General features: G+C 47.0%; 2 protein-coding genes across 5 annotated transcripts in view; one reads left to right on the forward strand and one right to left on the reverse strand.

Annotated features, from left to right (window-relative positions):
* The window catches only part of LOC146805678 (uncharacterized), a 50,469-nt gene extending 48,062 nt beyond the window's left edge, over positions 1-2,407 (reverse strand). For all 3 annotated transcript variants that reach the window (XR_014967876.1, XR_014967875.1, XM_085622953.1), the window contains exon 1: positions 1,368-2,407. Coding sequence is in view for 1 of the 3 variants with exons in the window: in XM_085622953.1 (XP_085479079.1) it covers positions 1,368-1,728 (361 nt within the window). In the remaining 2 variants the exon portion in view is untranslated. The remainder of the gene's footprint in view (positions 1-1,367) is intronic.
* LOC146805677 (amine oxidase [flavin-containing] A-like) overlaps positions 1-19,531 on the forward strand; it is a 675,430-nt gene that overhangs the window by 310,099 nt on the left and 345,800 nt on the right. The window contains exon 1 of one of the 2 annotated variants that reach the window (XM_085622951.1): positions 2,388-2,910. The exons of the other annotated variant lie outside the window; for it this stretch is intronic. Coding sequence (XP_085479077.1) covers positions 2,581-2,910 — 330 coding nt within the window. The 5' untranslated portion in view covers positions 2,388-2,580. Of the gene's footprint in view, positions 1-2,387; positions 2,911-19,531 lie in introns of those variants that run through there. 2 annotated transcript variants of the gene reach the window in all.

Here is a 19,531-nt window from a genome sequence, read left to right on the forward strand (position 1 = left end):
TTATGCTGATATACTGTGCTGTGTTGTAAGTTTTGAGGTAACAGCTTTGGGCAGCTGTAGAAAGCCATTTTCCGATTGCAAACCTGGTGATTCTCATAATCACAGTATTTGCAATTGCAAAATTGCTTTTAGGTATGCACTAGTCCCATTTTGCAGGTTTAGTGATGTTACTGAATCACACTGACGAGGGTGTGTGAAAAAGGAGCCCCCTCTTAATTACGATTTAGTATTGTATGTATCAATTCCACCTCAAAGGAGGTTTAAACTGATTCTCAAAGGGGAAGATGTCCGCTTGGGACACCTTTCCTTTTGTGCATGGTGTTGGATGACCTCGGGGGGAGCTCCAGCTAACAGTGTGCTTCCGAATTAATATTTATTGATCGGTCATTCTGTGACCCCCTGCAACTGGACATAGAAATGATGTATTTCAATATTGTACACTAAAGCCTCCATGTCTTGCCAGTACCATTCAATCACTGGCCATGTTTGCATCTCCTCCCTGAAACCCTTGTCTTATTTCAACAATGCCTCCCCCTGATACTTCAACTCTGCCTCGTGTACCTTCTGCTCGTACAAAATGAGTGCCGCCGTGCTTTGGGATAATTTTTCCATTAAAGCGCAAGCCAGGGTCCTGAATGCTTTTAAACAATTCTTAAATGTTCGCTCTACCCTGGGTTTGTGCCTCTCTCTCCCATCATAGTCTTTTTTGTCCTGTACTTTCAGGTCTAAACCTGCCTGGCCTACCTCTATCATAAACTCCTTCCTCCATATCCTTTAGTTCACGGCTAGCGGGATGAGATTGGCCAAACCTAGGAGCTTTGTTATTGTGAGGGGATCGCTCGGGGACTGGCACCGGTATGCACTGTCCGGCTTCCCTGTAGGGTCTGCGCCCTCGCCTGCCACCCCACCTTCGCCTGCCTTGCTTACCCTAGTGGCCGCTGGCCCCCCTTGTAGGCCTCCTCTGGTGATGCAACCTTGCCCTGTTGTGCCCGTAGGTTGCTCTGTCTACCTTTGCCTTCTGCCCTGTTTGTGCCTCCCCTTATGTCTGGCTCTTGCCCTGGCTCCTTGCTGCATTCCCTGGCTTCTTGAGGCCCATGGTGGACCTATCCCAAAAGAGGATCCTGCACCCAGCCACAGCCACCATGGCATCCAAGCCGGTGGACCCCAAGCCTCCCCTTAGAAACATTGTTGGTCCCTCCTCTGCCCTAGCTGCCAAGGGGGCTGATTGGGCCAGGGCCCTTGCATTACCAAATTACTCACGCCCTGTTGCATGCCCAGGTTTACTATTTGCCCTGGGCCCCTTTCCGCTAGGCTATCGCGCAGTGCCTGTCCATGTGCCCTCCCGCTGCTTCTCTTGCGGTGCTTACCCTTGTCCACGCTGATCCGGCTGCTGCACGAGTCCTGAGAGGCCACGGTGCTGGCTACAGACCCCTTGTCCTTGCTGCTCTCCTCAGCATCGGAGCTGGACAACAGCTCGGGGATGCCGCCCTCCTGCTCTTGGCTCGTGCACCCATATGCCCGCCTTTCACCACTTTCGTGGCCGCTGGAACCTTGGCCCTTGTCTCGGGGTTCTTTGCGGGGGCCGCCATTCTGGCAGCATGCCCCTTCATGCCGAATTTCTTGGTGGGGGGTGTTGGCTGGGATGCCTGTCGCTGTTTCTTCCCCCTCCCATGGGCTCCATCTTTGATCTGTTGGTCCACCCATGATTCCCCTTTTAGAGCCACCCATGCACTTGCTCTGTCCAGCATCACCTGTAGATCCCCATCCAGCTCCAGGTCGTTGCCCCCCCTTTGCCTCTTCTGCCCCTTCTGTGGAGTTTCTGTTTCGCCTTCCGTGCCCCTGAAGCGAGCGGAAAGCCGTGTCACCCTCCCGGCTGAGCCACGCTTGCTGGCCATCCTGCTGCGATCTGGCCGGCTGTAGCCCGTTGCTGCGATGGTGGATTGGGGGGGCTGTGGTAAAAACCAGTCCTGAGTGCTCTGGCCCACCTGCTTGCTTGAGGTGATTGTCCCACCAACTGTGGGGGGCTGTGCGTGGTGCACAAGAATAGTGGAGTTATTCCTGGCAACTTATCCCTTGCATCAAACAATGGTAAAATCCCTCTTAATAATCCACACGCCAAAAGTCCTCTTATTGCCTGTAACCGGTGGTGTCTTGAGGGCTCCTGCAAACACTCCTGTGTGCTCCAGCCCAAATGCTTGTTAAGTTAAAAAATCCCCAAATTATCCTTGGGTTAAGGGAGCAATTCCGTTCTCCCAACTCCACCAAAAAAGGGGGTCTCCTTTGGTGCCTGCACAAAGGCGCTGTATTCGGCACAAACCCCAGCGCTGTTGCCCCTTTAAGATTGCTGCCCTGGGCTCACTCTTTATCTTGGGCCCCGCCCCTCTCAGGCCGTGCAGCGTAGACTGCTTTGATTCCTCCGTGTGCCCCTCGCTGAGGGCGAGCGCCGGTCCTCCACGCTTACCGGCATGCGGCTGTCTCGCACCGCAGGTCCTTTTTGGAGGCGGGAAAGCTGGGGCTGCTGCTGGCGAGGTAGGCAGACTGGGATCCCCAAGGCAAAACCGGAAACCCCGAGGCTGAAAAATGCCCTCCGCCGAAGCCAAATGCCGAAGCGGGACCCAGAGGCAGGAGAGCTGGGTCGGGATACCCGGGAAGGCCGGGATAGTCAACTGGAGTCAGGAAAGCCGCTTTTGCCCAGATGTCACCCTTTGTACGTCCAGGTCGCGGAGGCCGATGCAACAGGCCGTAGGGAGCCATGGCAGGAAACCTTACTGCCGAAAAGCCTGGTCGGGATCGGGAAGGCCGGGAACATTGCAGTTGGTACCTGTCCTCTGTGCACTTCAGGTGGCTGCTTCTCAGATGACGCCTCGCTGCCCCAGGGGTCCCGGTGAAGAAATCTGGATCTTGGTCGAGGTAGGCCCGGAGGCGTAGTCCTTAGCTGCTGCTGCGACACCACCTGCTCCTGCTGCTCTGCTCGATCCGGCTCGATTCCTTTTACTCTTGCCGTCGGAGGGGATTGAATGCTCGAGGGGGCTGCTTGCCCCCTTCTTAATCCCCTCCGCGGCATGCGGTCTGCTCTCCTGATTTGGGGAGGCCGAGTTACACTTGGGGCAACCAATCGCGGTCACCCCTTTTTCCTGGGCTTGTGACCTGGGGGGGTGGGGGGTGGAGGCTTCCCGCCTCCGGGCGGCATTTGGCCCGGGCCCCCATTGGGTCCAGCTTTGCCTTCCCTGGCCCGGGCTCCTTCTGGATTGTGACCTATTAGTACCAAAGTTGCATTGCAAAATCAGAGACAGGTCGCAAAAAATCAGTACAGTTTGCTATCACATTTGTGGCCCATCATTTAATACATTTGACACTTTTTTTTTATGGATACATATTACAAAAGATTCTTCACATTACTAATATCCTTCTAGACTTCAGACTCTTCAAGAAAAGCTTTTCCCCTACAATAGCTCTCCCGTGCTGGAAGGTGCTGCCATGCGTGTTGTGGTGAGACTCGGCCCGCTGGCCATGATGAACGTGGATTATATTGGGGCCAGACGATGTGCTGGTTTTACGTCTTGTTTATCCATGCCTTATTGACACAGTCCGGCTCTCTCTCAGTACCTCACTGACAAAATTCTCCAGCGACTAAATTAAATGTCTCCTTCAGGAATCTCAGAGTTGAAACTCTGTAACAAATGCTGCAATAAGTTACCCGTGTTGGACCCACATGATTTCTGCATATGGTGTTTAGACTTGGAGCACAACACCACGGCTTGCGACACCTGTGCCTCCATGCATCTGAAAGCCATCGGGTAGCAGGAGTCCAAGCTGTATTTGGAAATAGCCCATTGTGTTTACCAAACATTCACCTCATGCTCAAGCAAGTCCCTGGTAGGAAAAGATTTCTTAAAAGGTCTTTGCACAAAAAAATAAAATGGCATAGGAAGGAGAAGTCCTCTTCTTCCTCAAGGAGACAGTCCTGCTCTTAGAAGTATTCCGAGTCTCAATGCTGTTCCCCGATGTCGGAGTCTTCCTTGTCATCAGACAAGAGCCTGATGTGGAAAAATATGACACCAGGTTAACTGCTTCATTAGCTGACCCTGATTAGGTCAAGGCCTTCTGGGTGGCAGTGTTGGATTTGTTCAGTATGCTCTTGTACCCCCTGGTCCTCACCCTGTGTCAGCATTGTCCTGTTGCTTGGCACCTCTGGGATCTCCAAACATGTCTCCTGGTTCAAGGGCTCTGGTGAATAAGGAGAAACTGCCAAGAAACGGTCCCCTATTCAGTCGCAACTTCCTTTTATGCCGAAACAGATGCCATTTTCTTAGCAGACTACAGCGCTAGCCTCAAAACCAACAAAGTTGACCAAGATTGTCCTTTTTAGGTCTCGGCTAGCGTTGCTGCGCACATGCACAGATCACTCGGCGAGATTAAATGTTTTTCAGTAGCTTCAGTAAAGGGCTTTAATCCCCACCCCTCTTTTCCATTGGCTGGCGTCACCGTTTATGCTAAACGGTTGCCAACCATTGGAAAAGAGCTTTCCATGTTGCCTCCCTTTGGCTTTTTCAGATGGCCCACTTGGACGGGCTCGCCTGCTTTCCGTGTGTCGCAAAAGGTTTCTTATCTTTATGGGCCATGTGTTTGAAACACATGGCCCCATAAAGACAAGAAATCCCCATGCTCCGGCTGCAGCGCGGTCCAGTCCGGAAACGGTAATAAAGCAGGGAAGGAATGGAATACCTCAACCCCCCACCCGCCGTCCTTACCAGAACGATAAATTCTTGTTCACGGCTGCTAGGATATTTACAATTACATATATAAATCACGAGTAAGGTTTACGCACAACAAGCAGCTATTTATTTACTATGGACATCGGTGGCTGCATCCAAACACGACTGTACCGTACAGGTTTAATTTTGTTTCTCGGGCTTGTCTCAGAGACCTGCACAATCTGTAGCATCTGAGACACCATTGGGCCGTGCACTCGGACCTGCCCCCTCCTTCTCAGCCTGCTGGGTTGTGACACTGGAGCGCTTGCAGCAGTGCTGTAAATGCAGACCGGGGGAGGGAGCGCTGCGCACACGGGAGAAGACTTCTCGCTTCTTTGCTGAGGAGTGAGTACTTTCGCATGATTACACAAGAACGTGTTTTCGTGGGGCGTGTTGGTAGCTATTTAGACAGAACTCTTGTTGATGCCCCCAGACTCCCCGGCGAGTGCGCACTCATACACATCTACTTTCGCTTTGGTGTAACTAAGTGCGCGTTTCACGCCAGGGTTCCTATTACATCTTTATTTGTAGTCCGGGATCTCTGCCAGCACGTTCTCAGATCCCACAGTGCGGCTAGTCCGCCCTTCTCAGCCCCCTTTTATGCACAGGCGTGCTTTTTATTAGGTCTCGCCTGAGCCAGTACTTTAGCGCTGCTCTCGTGAGAGCTTTTGTAAAAGGGGGATCTGGAAGCGCAAACCAGTGCTTTCAGGCCGCCAACTACAGTGCATGTGCGCCGGGCGCACGCACCATTTGGCGGCCTGCGTGATCATTTCGCGGCCGCTTTGATGTTCTCAGTGAGCCGCGCGGCCACTGAGAACATCAAAGCGGCCGCGAAATGATTACTTTCACTTTGCGTGCGTTCTTTCGTTGTTCTGCCTTGGCTGCCTGGTGAGCACTTGTTATAACAAATGCCATAGTTGAAAGTGAAACTAATGCAAGTTTCGTATATGTTAAGAAGCGACCTACTGAAAATTACCTTCCAAGTCTCCCAACACGAAATCCACGTGCGTTTGTAAAACGCACTGGCCAACCTGGTTTCCATTTGGAAAAGCTTGTCATGAGTTTAGCAACTTTAAAATTGAACATACCCCAGAAGGAGTCCTTTTATTTTCCCTTCTGCGTTCTACACTTCTGGAACTTGCCAGCAATTTGGCTTCAAATTAAGGTCGCCACACATAGAACACCAGCCTAGAAAACTGATGCAACAGTTTCACCAGCTTCCAATAATACACAACAAATTATAATGCACCTAAAGTTCTCCACGCAAAAAATATATTTATCACACTAAACAAATAGTTAAAACCACACCAGTACTAAGACTTTTGTTGCGGTGACCATTAAGATTACGTTACTGCCCGTGGAAGGAAAGCTGAAATACAAGTTATATTATAGTGCATCAGAAGGATACAAGCAAAGGCAGGTCCGTCAAGGTTTATTGATAAAAGTTGATCTATGGATCTTTAAAGGACAAGGAAGGGCTCAGTCACCGGCAATTTTAATGTGCCACTCATTCATGAATTTGGGGTGCCACAAGCTCTGGCAAGTTCGAGAGCTAAACTGTTAGACATACTTACCAGAAGACCAAACAAGCATTTGCAATGCATTAGGTCTCGGATTTACGCGAGTTTGAGCTATTGACAGTGCAAATAACAATGCCTATTGGCATTGTCATTTACAATGCCAATAGCTTTAACTCGTGTAACTGCGAGACCTATTGCATTGTAAATGCTTGTTGTGTCTGCATCCGAGAAGAGGATGCTTGTCTCAGATTGCAACTTATGAAAGTTGAGGTCGTTTCATTTTAATGAGAGCCGTGACTTCCTTTTCGATACGTGCATTTTAAGCACGCAATATATGGCTACTGTGTACTTCTTGTTTTGAGAGGTGCAGCTGAGTTAAGGCATGGGCTTGTTTGTTTTCTCGATACTGTTAGGTAGTTGAAAGGGTAGGACTTATGGGGAGTGCATGCTTTCTGTCATATTTTGGATGTTTTGTTTATGCTGTCGCAAAGCAAGCAAACTATTGTCTGTCACGAATGAAACATGACATGTCATTACGTAATAAAAAAAAAAACTATTTGATTTTAATAACTATCCATTCATCTTCTGGAGGAAGTGACACAACTTGCATTTTTAATATTTTTGTCGTTCTGTTGTGTTCTTAAGTCAACGATTCAGAGCACGCCCCCTACTCTTTCCTTCTTAGTAGGACAGACCTTTGCGCCACACGCGTGATTGCCGCGACCACGATGTAAATGTCACTCGACACCGGAAGAATGTAAAGGGAGCTCTTATCAACTGACATGCTTTTGTTTTGGTTATATTGTACCTGTCATGCGTGCTGCTCTTTCTCAGTGCCTTGGCTCAGTTGTAAATATATGTTCTTGGAATATGCGCTTGTTTTTTGGGGCAACGATTGATTTTTCTCCGGTAAATCCAGTTAGAACTTTTAATGACTGTAAATGATTACAACATGGCCCGAGCCCCAAAACATAATGTTACATTCAACCAGTCTTATTATCATTTTACTCAATAGCACGTTCGATACTATGATTCGTAGTCTTGCTTCCATGTTGCATCTTTGAACCGCTTTACTGTAATGGTTTCATTTGGTATTGGTTTTACTTGACCAATATAAACGTATAGTTTTTCACTGCATGTAGTCCAACGCCAAACGACCAACACCGTAACTGGGTTTTACAGAAACCCTTTCCAACTGGCCAATGCTATTTAATAAGCGTCTTGCAAGTAGCACCGGATAAATTAAGGCCATGTCCTTTTAAGTGGGTGTTATTTTCTCAACACGAAGACTGATTGAAGTCCACGGAACATGCTCTTTCTGAGAGTGAATGTAACCGAAGACGGAAATACGTGATTTGAGGTCACAAATTCAGCTGCCTTTGTTACGATGCACGCACTCTTTTTCTGCTGGGTTGCAGTCAAAACTTCTTAAGTAAATATTATTGAAAGGGGATATGGCTTAGGCCGACTTATTGGCAGCATTTCTGAAAAGTTGTCTGGTTTCACATTAACTGATGCAGAGAAACGATTAGCATTTTTTTTTGTGACATGAAGAAATTCTTTTCATTGACACGTAAAATGAAACTGCGTTTCTCTTCTGTTTTTTTTCGTTCGTCTCGTCGGTGCAGTATTACATCCTCCAGAGCCAGAGAGCCAGGTCAGCAGAGCCGCTGTAGAGCCAGAGAACAGGGTCTGCAGAGCCGCTCTGGAGCCAGAGAACTAGGTCAGATGAACCGCTGTAGAGCCAGAGAACCAGGTCAGCAGAGCCGCTGTAGAGCCAGAGAACCAGGTCAGCATGCTGCTGTAGAGCCAGAAAACCAGGTTAGCAGAGCTGCTGTAGAGCCAGAGAAACAGGCCAGCAGAGCTGCTGTAGATCCAGAGAACCAGGTCAGCAGAGCTGCTGTAGAGCCAGAGAACCAGGTTAGCAGAGCTGCTGTAGAGCCAGAGAAACAGGCCAGCAGAGCTGCTGTAGAGCCAGAGAACCAGGTCAGCAGAGCTGCTGTAGAGCCAGAGAACCAGGTTAGCAAGCTGATGTAGAGCCAGAAAACCAGGTTAGCAGAGCTGCTGTAGAGCCAGAGAACCAGGCCAGCAGAGCCGCTGTAGAGCCAGAGAACCAGGTCAGCAGAGCTGCTGTAGAGCCAGAGAACCAGGTTAGCAAGCTGCTGTAGATCCAGAAAACCAGGTCAGCAGAGCTGCTGTAGAGCCAGAAAACCAGGTTAGCAGAGCTGCTGTAGAGCCAGAGAAACAGGCCAGCAGAGCTGCTGTAGATCCAGAGAACCAGGTCAGCAGAGCTGATGTAGAGCCAGAAAACCAGGTTAGCAGAGCTGCTGTAGAGCCAGAGAACCAGGCCAGCAGAGCCGCTGTAGAGCCAGAGAACCAGGTCAGCAGAGCTGCTGTAGAGCCAGAGAACCAGGTAAGCAAGCTGCTGTAGATCCAGAAAACCAGGTCAGTAGAGCTGCTGTAGAGCCAGAGAACCAGGTCAGCAGAGCTGCTGTAGAGGCAGAGAACCAGGTCAGCAGAACTGCTTTAGAGCCAGAGAACCAGGTCAGCAGAGCTGATATAGAGCCAGAGAACCAGGTCAGCAGAGCTGCTGTAGAACCAGAGAACTAGGTCAGAACAGGTGCTGCAGGGACTGGAGAGGTACAAACGTAGTCAGATGCAGAAGAGGTGCAATGATGCAGCGTAATATGGCACATTTTGTCGCAATATTTTGCTATTTTGTCATTTTACAACACAGAAGTACTGTCTGGGCAAATGTTTCTCCTCATTAGCAGCACTCTAACACCCGAATACAGCAGTCAGCAACGAAATGGTGACAGTTAATCTTTGCAAAGCGTCTGTCCCCGCGGGTCCACGGCTGATGCTTTTTAAAGCCTCTTTTGATCCATCGGAGCTAGAATCAATGTTTGTAACTGACACAAAAAAATCTGAATCATGCGGCAAGTGTGGAAAATATGTAAATACTCAGAGAACGCGTTGGCCACAATATTGCGTTATTCCAGTGGTCCTGCCTATGAGCAAAGACTTGTAGAGTAATGGCCTTTATTTACTGACTGTGTTGTAAATCCATGGAACTGTCCCCAGAAGAATTTTTGGGCAAAAAAATAACCTCGAAGTACTGATTCTGTGGTACTGATAAAATCAGGGTAAAAGTGGAGGCCATGCAAGGTCACTGAAGTCAGGAAGGAATGGGCAGTTCTGGGCAGCATTGTCATTCTCCAGGTAGGAATTCCCATGCAGGGCAGCGCCAAGTAGCTGGGATAAAACAAGCATTTGCAATGCAATAGGTCTCTCATTTACGCAAGTTGAAGCTATTGGCATTGTAAATGACAATGTCTTTTATTTGGTATAAAAAGCCCAAACAAAAATAAAAGGCATTATCATTTACAATGCCAATAGCATAAACTCGCATAAATAGGAGACCTATTGCATTGAAAATGCAATAGGTCTAGCCTTTGATTAAGTCAAAGCCATTTGCTTTGCTATACAATACCATTAGCAAAGCGAATGGCTTTAACTTAATCAAAGGCGAGACCTATTGCATTTTCAATGCCTGTTTAATAATTTTGTTTGTCCATTCTGTCAGATCTTGTACAGATACTACAAATGCATATATATCAGACATCTTCATGATTAAAATATGTATCTGCTTTATGCAATTCAAGCTAAAGCATTATTGTAGGTAATGTCTCATTGGTATTCCTCAGGCGTGACTATGTTCTCGAAACTTAATGTCCAGAGGTTCAATGGCCAACGCAAATAGCAACAAGGACAATGGCATCCCTTCCTTGTGCCCCAAGCTATTGCATAAGGTGCTGAAATATAGCTGCCCTTTTTAACATGAGTGTGGGGCACTGAATAGAGGAGCAAAATCCAATGGATCATAGTATTACGCATACCGTAGCACTTCAGAGCCTCCATTAAGTTTACCCAGACAAGGGTATCAAAAACCTGTTCAAGATCTAGGCTTCTTGTGGTCATGTCGTATGGGCAGCTTCTGATATCTGACAGAACCGTTGTGTATTGTGTGAGGTGCTACAGCGAGGGATGAAGATGTTATGATCTTCTTGTATCAGGCCCAGTACGAGGGGCAATGACTGTACACCAGTAATTTACCCAAAATGTTGTATTCTGTATTTAGTACAGAAATTGACCTGTAAGAGGACAACAATAGACCATCCCTGCCAGAGGAACCCCCCGCCTCATTCAGAGATGTCGGCAATACACCCTGCTCAGCAGCAGTTTGAAATAACTTAGGTAACAGCCGGACCACTAGTGTCTTATATGTACTGTAGAATTTTATGGGGAGGCCAGCCGTGGCAGGCGTTTTGCCTCTGCTAGTGCTCAGATTGCTTTTTTTAACTCCTGTTCTTGGAGGTGGCCAATGTTGTGGCTGCTCCTCAGTACTTGTGGGAAAACCACATCTTGCAAAAATACCTGAGTTGAGGCATCATTACTGCATTGTTATGCAGAGTATGATGAGGAGTAGTAAACCCAGAACACTTGGTTGATCTCATTTTGCGTTTCCACTAGTCTCCCAACTTGGGTCACTGTTGGACCTGGCCCTTTGATGGGTTATCCACAAACTTTTTACCTTTTTCCGTCTATTTCGCTGACCTTCTTTTTGTTGCCTTTAGGACTCTGGACACTTTACAGCTAACCAATGCTAAAGTGCATGTGCTCTCTCCTCTAAACATGGCATGATTGGTTTACACCTATTTGGCATATTTGATTTGCTTGTAAATCCCTTTTAAAGTGATATCCCAAATACCCAGGGCCAGCACCTCTTGCACCACCCACAGACGTAGCCTCTCAAACCTGTCTCAGGCCTGCCAGTGCAGGGTCTGCCTGCACAGTGTATTGCCACTTTGACTTGCAATTTAAAACTACTTTCCAAGCCCTAAACTCCCCTTTTCTTACACATAGGTCAACCGAAGGTAGACCCTAGGTAGCCCTATGGCAGGGTGCTGTGTAAATAAAAGGTAGGGCATGTGCCTCTATATGTAGCATGTCCTGGTAGTGACAAACAGCCTATTTTGTTTCTCACTGCTGTGAGGTCTACTCCTCTCATAGGCTAGCATTGGGAATTCCCTTATATATACTTAAGTGGTAATTCCTGATCATAGAGGAGTGGCGTTGCGATGCCTGGTATGTTTAGAATGGTAGTAATAAATCCCAATTACTGGTGTAGTTGAATTTTACATTACTATTTTAAAAATGTCTCTTTTAGAAATTGGGCATTTCTATGTGCTTATGACTCTTTGTGCTTTTTCAGGCTGACTCCAATACACGTCTGAGCTAGGGTGACTGCTGCACTTTCTGCATACTTTCCAGACAGCGACAACGCAGGAAAGGCTGTGTGTCTCATGGATTACATCTGCATTCATCTGTACACTAGTGGTCTTCCTGGGCTGGGAGTGGGAGAGTTAATTCACATTTTACATTTGTATAGATTGTGTCCTGCCCTCACACAAAGGTCTGATTTACCACCTACTGACATCTTGAGCCATGCCTGGGTTGAAAGGGATTGTTGCACACTTTAAAGGTTCTTTTTGAAGTCAACCCTTGAACAAAAACAATTTTGAGTATACGTACAGGGGCTCTGATCCCATGATTTTAATACACTATTGGACCTGGAAGAAACTACGCTAGATCAAAGGCTGCTGTGCACAAGGATTGTCATATTGCTGTGCTTGACTGTTCCAAGGGACTACTACTCTCCCTGATTGAGCGGCCAAGCTGCCTGCTGACCTCTGCACTGCTGGAAGAACTAACAACAACCCCAGAGTGATCCAAGGGCTTGCTGGCATGACTCCCGTTCTCCCCGAGGTCTCAGGGATATTAATGACCTCATAAACCCAAGAGCTGCATTTGTGAAACTGCTGTGCCTGCCCAACTGCGTGGACTCTGTGCCTTCTTTGTTACCCTGTGAGTGCTAGCGCTCCTCATTAAACCCAGTGCGGTGCACTCTGACACTGCCACTGCTTGCAGTGAGTGCCCGGTTGGCTTGCGCTCTTCACCGTATCCAGCGAGGTGCGATCTGAGTTTTTATCTTTTAGGACAAGTCTTATTTCTACACGGGGGCTCATGCTCTGTACCACATCCAGCATGCATGCCCCACCTCTACCATGTGTCGTGGGTGCTCCATAAGCCCACGCTTGTTGAGTGCCGGCTTGTGTGCTGTAACCCGAGGAGCTTGCCTGTGACGTTCACCTGGCTCTCCCACCTGCCGAAGAGACACCAGTACTGACAACATGGGCCCCAGGGCTGAGATCTGCCAACCACTTCAACAGACTTTCCTCAGGTACCTTTGTCCTTCCCAGACACAGGAGATTCCTTACAGTGTTGCTACTGCTCCGCCTTGCAACTGTATATCTGGTGTGTTTTCCCTGTTAACCGGACCCGAGCGGTCTTGGGGATCGTGCTCCACGAAGCTGATTGCGAGCACTTGATAATTGCTTAAGTGACTCAGGCCCGAGTGGTATTTTGTTTACTCACTTGAATCGGACCCGCTTCTCGCAGTAACCTCGAGTGATAGCCTAATTACCCTAATAGAAGCGCACTGACTTCAAGAATTACCGTATTATACATACCTTAAAATGCTCATATAATTTAAAGCACTGCTTTGACATTTATTCTTATAAGCTTGATATCTCTGAATCTACTCACATGATTCAAGTTGTTTTGGTCTGTTATGAATAATATACTATATATATATTTATATAATTCTGTGTCGAGTCTCTTTTGTGGTGTGCTAATTGTGTTTCTCTGTGAGTGTGTTGTGCAAATGCTTTACACATTGGCTTCGATGATAAGCTTGTCTGCTCTGCACCAAGCTACCAGAGGGTGAGCACAGTTTATCTTTAGTGTGTAGCTTACTTGCCCTGACTACAGTTGTGGTTTCTGCCTGGCTTAGGTACATACCCTAGCCAACCAGAAGACCCATTTCTAACAGTCACGATAGTGGATATGAGCATTTGTGGGTTTTGGTGGTTTCAGTACCCATGCCAGGAGTCGACCCACCTTTTCACCCTCTAAGTGGGATTCGGCTCTGTAGATTGCCTGATCTAAACAGCATAGATGCTCAAACGGTCCTTTGTATGTTTGTCTGGCCTCATTGACAGTGCCAGTTTGCTCTGGAGTCTGCATAGTTGCATGCTCCAGTAACAAAAACGAGCTTTCCACCCATTCACTTTCCGATCGTGGTGTACCATGGATGCCCAATGACATCTGAATGCATACTCCTTGCAGAACTACTTTAAAGACCACCCACTCTATCAGCGGGGATGAGGCAGTGTTATCGTTATCTTGAAATTACTGCATATAAGCCTCCCTTATTTCTTTCTTAAAAGGCAGATCTTTCAGCCATGATGGTTTGAATTTTCAGGTAGGGATTAGAGAAGGTACCCTGCCCCAGTAGAACCAACCACAAGTGGGTTGTGATCAGACAACGTCATACCAAACCACTTTGTGTGCGAGACTGAAGACTGTAGTGGGCTGGAGCACACTATCTGTTCCAAACGAACACGTAGTCTGTGTGGGGGATATGGGGGGAGTAAAATGAGTATTCTTCCATCTCTCCATTCCTAGTTTATAATGCATCTACTAGGGTCCATTACCATAGTCAGGCACACAGTGTTTTTGCATTGCATACTGCAGGCGAGGAGGGCGAGGATGGATGGGAGCGATCTAGGTTGGATCCAATACACTAAAATTCCCACCAATACCCAGGGTGTAGTTACCCAGTTGGCCAATTTTTGGGAGATAAAATGAGGAAGGCTAAGTGGTCGACGTGAGGTGCATAAATGCTCTCTAGCACCATGGGATGGCAAGCCGATTTCCCTTTACGCAGAACAAATCAGCACTGAGGATCTATGGTTACTCTTCTTTAATTCAGGCTGCTTCTAGCCAAGCCTATATTGTGGCATCTCTTGCATGGGCTGAGTGGGCAGTATGAAACTATTGACTCTTCCATTCATTATGCCGTTTTTTCTCTCCTCCACTGATATATGGGTTCCTTGCATGAATGCTAGTTGTATCCCCCTGCGCCGCTATTGTGATTGGACCTTATATTGCTTGGTGACTGTATCCAAGCCTCGTACATTCCAGGTGGTAACCCTTTGATCATCATGCCTCAGTGCGTATTTGAAATACTACCCTTTGGTTTTCCATGTGTGTGTCAGTGAGTATTGCCCTAATGATTTTGTCAAGTGGACACCCCCGAATGCTAATCCTTCCTAATGTTGTAATCTACCAATCAGATATCGAAGATATGCAATTGACCAAAACTAGTATAAAGTACAAACAACAACTACAATTTAAACAAATGAGAAAAAAAGGGCTATCGCCTTGGAGTACTGTGACCATTTGAAACCGGGCCTTCGAATAAGAAGGCCCCAGTGGTACTGCCTGCCTCCTTGTCACTCAGTCTCTGATCCGGAGATTTGTAGATAAAGAAACCAGCGCTTGCGAATGTGCGGTTGCGTAGGCATTTGAGTTGCTGTTGCACTGCAGTTAGAGAGGATTACTGGGCAACCCTTGTGTGTTGATATGTGTTAAACAATATGCTTTACATAATACCCAAAGTGGGTGCTGCCCCTGAGGGTTGAGAAGGGGTCATCCCGGGTTACATTAGTTAATTTGCGGTTTGAGGGGTGATTGAAGGACAAACACATGAGGCGTCACCGGCATCTGAATCATTTGGTGTGTTGAATACATTCCTAGATGTAGAGATAGAAACTATGTCCTCGATGGCTACCTCGCTCTTGACCTTTATCTGGGATCTCGAAGGGGCGGCTCCCAACTGTTTCACATAGAATTTACTTACACAGTGTCTGGAGCTCTGCTGCGGCAGAGGTGGGCTTGATGTCCTCCTGTTCGGTTCGGTGTTCGATTCCGCCCGATATTGGTCTTTCCAAGCCCAGGTCTCCTCTGGGTCAGCAAAAAAATGTTGGTTGATCAACCAGGACCTTCAGCTTCAAGGGAAAGAGCAAAGGATATGTTAGTCTGAGTTCATGCAGCTGTTTATTGCTCCCCTGGTAACGTGGCCCTGTGGCATTGTTCTGCCATCGTGAAGTCAGGAAAAATAATTACTCTAGCATTGTCAATAACCAAGGGAGGCCCAGTTCCAGTGCCTCTAAGAATTGTGTCCCAGTCTCGAAAATTCAAAGTTTTGGCCACAACAGGCCTCGGTGAAGCTGCTGGGGGTTTAGCTGGGACCTCATAAGCGCTTTCCACCACAAAAGTTTTCAATAGGCCTTTAGTGACAACCGTAGTTCGTCGGCAATTCTTGATGTAGGGTGTAGCATCTGTATTTTCCAACTTCTCAGGGAGGCCTATAATATGGATATTGTTCCTTCTGTTTCACCCTTTAGTGTCCTCCGCTCGCTACTCCAGAAAGCTGATCCGTTCTCTAAAGTCCTCCAGGGTCTTAATCATGGCGGCTGTCTGTGGAAGGAAGTTTCCAAGCTCATCATCATTTCTTTTGATTCTGGTCCTTAGTATGTGTTGGTCTTCAACTGCCAGCGTGTCAATTTTAATTTCCTCCACTGTGCGTGTGTCTGTGATGGCCACCAGGATTTGGCACCATTTGTCTGTGTCCAGTGTCTCACTATGGTCTCCACTGGTTCTGATTAACTTGCTCGGGGGAATCACCCAGCGGTTCTTCATTTTGGTGTCCCCTCAGTTCCCCGTGGTGTCTTTCAGCTCCCTGTTGCTGCCCATGATTTGGTGGTGGTATCCCTTGTCTGCCCAATAGCTGGCCCTCTTTTGTAAGAGCCCATCAATAGTCCATAGGGTGTGAACCCCTGGGCCGGCATGAGTGACTAATGTGCACTGGCAGGGTTTGGGATCTCCATGGCTGACGTGGCCTCCTGGTGGTGGAGAAATAGGTGGCAATTAATCCTCCGGTCTCTAGTGTCCTCAGGCCCCCTGGGTACACTGTTTCTCGTGGCATGAGGCAGCCGGACTACAGCTGCTCATCCTCTTCTCTGTGGTAAGAGAAGCAGGAGGTGGTGTGTTTTCCGGTGCTCCTGGCTGGTGAGTGGCAGTTTTTCAGGGCCCAGTCTCCCCTCCAACTCCCCCGTACACACCCTAGGAGTCACCAGCACTGTGGTACTGGGCATCTGGGGTGGAGGGGGAGCTGCGGCTACCCCCACATGCCATATACTTCGAGCCGGCCCAGGTGGAGCGATCACGTTTGCAGCCGACCTTTCACCTGGCACTTGTCCTCCCCTGCCGCCTGCTGAAGTCTCCTGGGGATTAGTCCACTCCCTTGTCTCTGCTGCCTTGCTTGTTGCTTCCGTGCATCTGTGCGGGGTCTGGATCAGTTTGGAGAGTTCTACATCAAAGAAGGGGAATCCATGTCATGTGGGACGAGGGAAAGGCGCTCTCTCTGCATCCACTGCAGGCCTCGTGGGAGCCGCCAGCACCCACTCCCGGTTGCTTCCCCAAGCAGGGCCACCCTCTGCCCACATCTGTTTGGCGTAAGAACCTCCACAGCCTCCAAAGGCAGTGAAGCTTGGATTAGGCCGGTTTCTTGCAGATTAATGAAGGATGGTGACTGACTTGGACCACTCACTTAGAGCATGTCCGCTGTGCTTGGTGGTTGGGCACTCCCTGATCATCCAGATACTCAATCGTGAAAGCCTCTTCCGCATTCTTCAAGAACAACAGCATGTCATCCGCATAAGGTGGCACACCATGCTTCCTGGCACCACTGGAATCCTTCTATCCCTAGTTTGCGCTTGTAAGTGTTCTGGAAAAGGTTCTGTTGCTAAGGTGACTACGCTTTTTAAAAATCTCCTGCTAATATCAAGGAATACATGCGTTGAACTGCTTTATCCTATTCCACTGTACTTCACTGTATGCCACTGCAGTGTACGCCACTCCACTTTAGGATATTACACTGTACACCACTACACTTTACCTCACTCCACTCTATGCCACTCTACGCCACTCCACTCTACTGTATTCCACTGTATGCCACTGCACTATACAATACTTCACTCTAAACCACTCCACTGCATGCCACTTGACTGCATGCCTCTACACTGTACCCCAATTCACTCTCTACGCCACTCCACTCTACTTTATTCCACTGTACGCCATTCCACTTTACCACTCTCCTCTCCACTCTACTCCACGATACAACACTAGACTCTGTTACACTACAGTATACGAGACACTCTTTCACTCCACTGCACGACACTCCACTTAACAACGCTCCACTCGACACACAACTGTATGCTTTGAAATACATTCTTATTCAAATTTTAAAAAACATTGCAATTACATTATAAAAACTAATGTTAAACCTTTGTTATAGTTAAGAACAGCAGTTTTTGAGTCATCTTCCTGGTGAGATTCAATAGGCTGATCATTGAAAGAAATTGTGACACAATTAGCATCCCTGAGTGAGGGTCTTCTTAGATAAGCTGAAGCAGCCTCCATAGATGTCTGTCAAAAGTTAAGCTATTTTTCAGTATCTACCAATGCATTGTGGCAGTGTACTTAGCCTTAAACCAAGAGGGCACACCACTTAAAATGAAGCTGTGGGCTCTGATACCCATGCAACGTAAAAAGGGAAGAACTCTTAGCATCTCACCCACTCCTACAAGTTCCAAATTGATTGCTCTTCAAAGGGAGATCAGGCAAAACCTCTTGAAATTAGGAATACAGCAAGGATATTAAATTGAAACATAAACCCATAATCAAACTTTAGACTAGGCACATACAAGTTTGTCATCCTTCTCTCCCAAAAATAGACCCAATAAATGCGTAGGTCTTTTCAAGACCTTCCATTTTGTTGTTCTTGTTTTCCCACTAAATATAAAAGATTGAATCGGGGGGCCAGACAGAACACAAAAAGGGGATTCTAGTGATCCATCTACTGCTCATACACACATTTTTGGAGAGCAATGTTTCAGAGCATTTCATTAATTGGAATGGTTACAATACTGCCTTCTGACTTAGGGTGCTTCTTGAGATGCTTCATTTAGCATGATACGCTGCAATACCAAACAGAACACGCATTACTATAGAAGGTGATTGGCCGAGCTGTATTTCATGTCCCAGTACACGGTGATGGATCAAACCCAGATCTGCTGACTGGGTGTGAGTGTTTGATTGGTTCTGATGCTCCGTCCATCACCACCCCCTTTTGTACCATTACTAGAGTAGCAAGTTTTCTGCAAACAAGATTGACTTCCTTTAGGAGACATGGGGTTTCATGCTAGTGAGCCATTATCAGAGAGAGGTTCAGGTCAACGGATGTAGGTAATAGAAATGCTATATTTCAATATTGTACACAACAGCCATCATTATAAAAATAAATCAGTGGTTCCCTAAGAGGGGTGAAAACATTACTGCAAACATTACTGCCTATCACATAATTTGAACTTGTGACCTACAGGGTGCACACATCCCTACAGCGAACATCTTATTTACCAATTCATTATACTGTCATGTTGGCAGAGTGCTCCATGGGTCCCAATACTAATTGTGACATAATTTATTATGTTCTGTAGTACTGCACAAAACAGTGTCATTGTCACCCAGTCCCCAAACCCAGCCCACAACATTTCTTATTGTTAAAGCTGTTGCTGGTAATGTTTAAAAAGTTCTGTACACTATCAAGTACTTCTATAAAAGACAAAAACAAATGAGAGATGGTCATAAATGCACATGGAACCATATTTACATTGGGTTTGACGACCAATTTGAAATGGGTATTGTAATGTGACTTGATAGTTTTCACAGATAATATCCACTGTGTCTTCATTTAGGTGTCTCCGTTTTCGATTAACATGGGAATACTCTAGCTCAGAAACAAGATCATTTGTCAAACTGGAATAAAGAAGTGTGTAATTCAGCACAAGGAAGTTTTGTGAAAAGATTGGCAGTTGTGCAAGTTGTGTTGTCAGAAGAGCCCCAAATATTTGTATATGTATTTAGGTCAGAGATGATGAAATTGTTAATACGTTGGATATGTGACTGTGCTATACATTTGTTATCAAGTAAATTTGGGCCTTAAGAAAAACATTGTTTAGGTAGTTCTGGATTCAAAAGGTCTTCAGATAATATTTATTCAGCCTTCCATGTTCTTAGCAGTTACATTTTGTAAAGGAAGAGGACAATTGATCATCATTCATTCATAAATTACAAAGGTCCTGAATGATATATTTATTGAAGATCACTATCCTCTACCATTAACTGAAGAATTGCTGATTGACGTCCAGGAAGTGCCCACCTTCGTCA

Source organism: Triturus cristatus, chromosome 8 (assembly GCF_964204655.1).
Source record: "Triturus cristatus chromosome 8, aTriCri1.1, whole genome shotgun sequence".
NCBI lineage: Eukaryota > Metazoa > Chordata > Amphibia > Caudata > Salamandridae > Triturus > Triturus cristatus.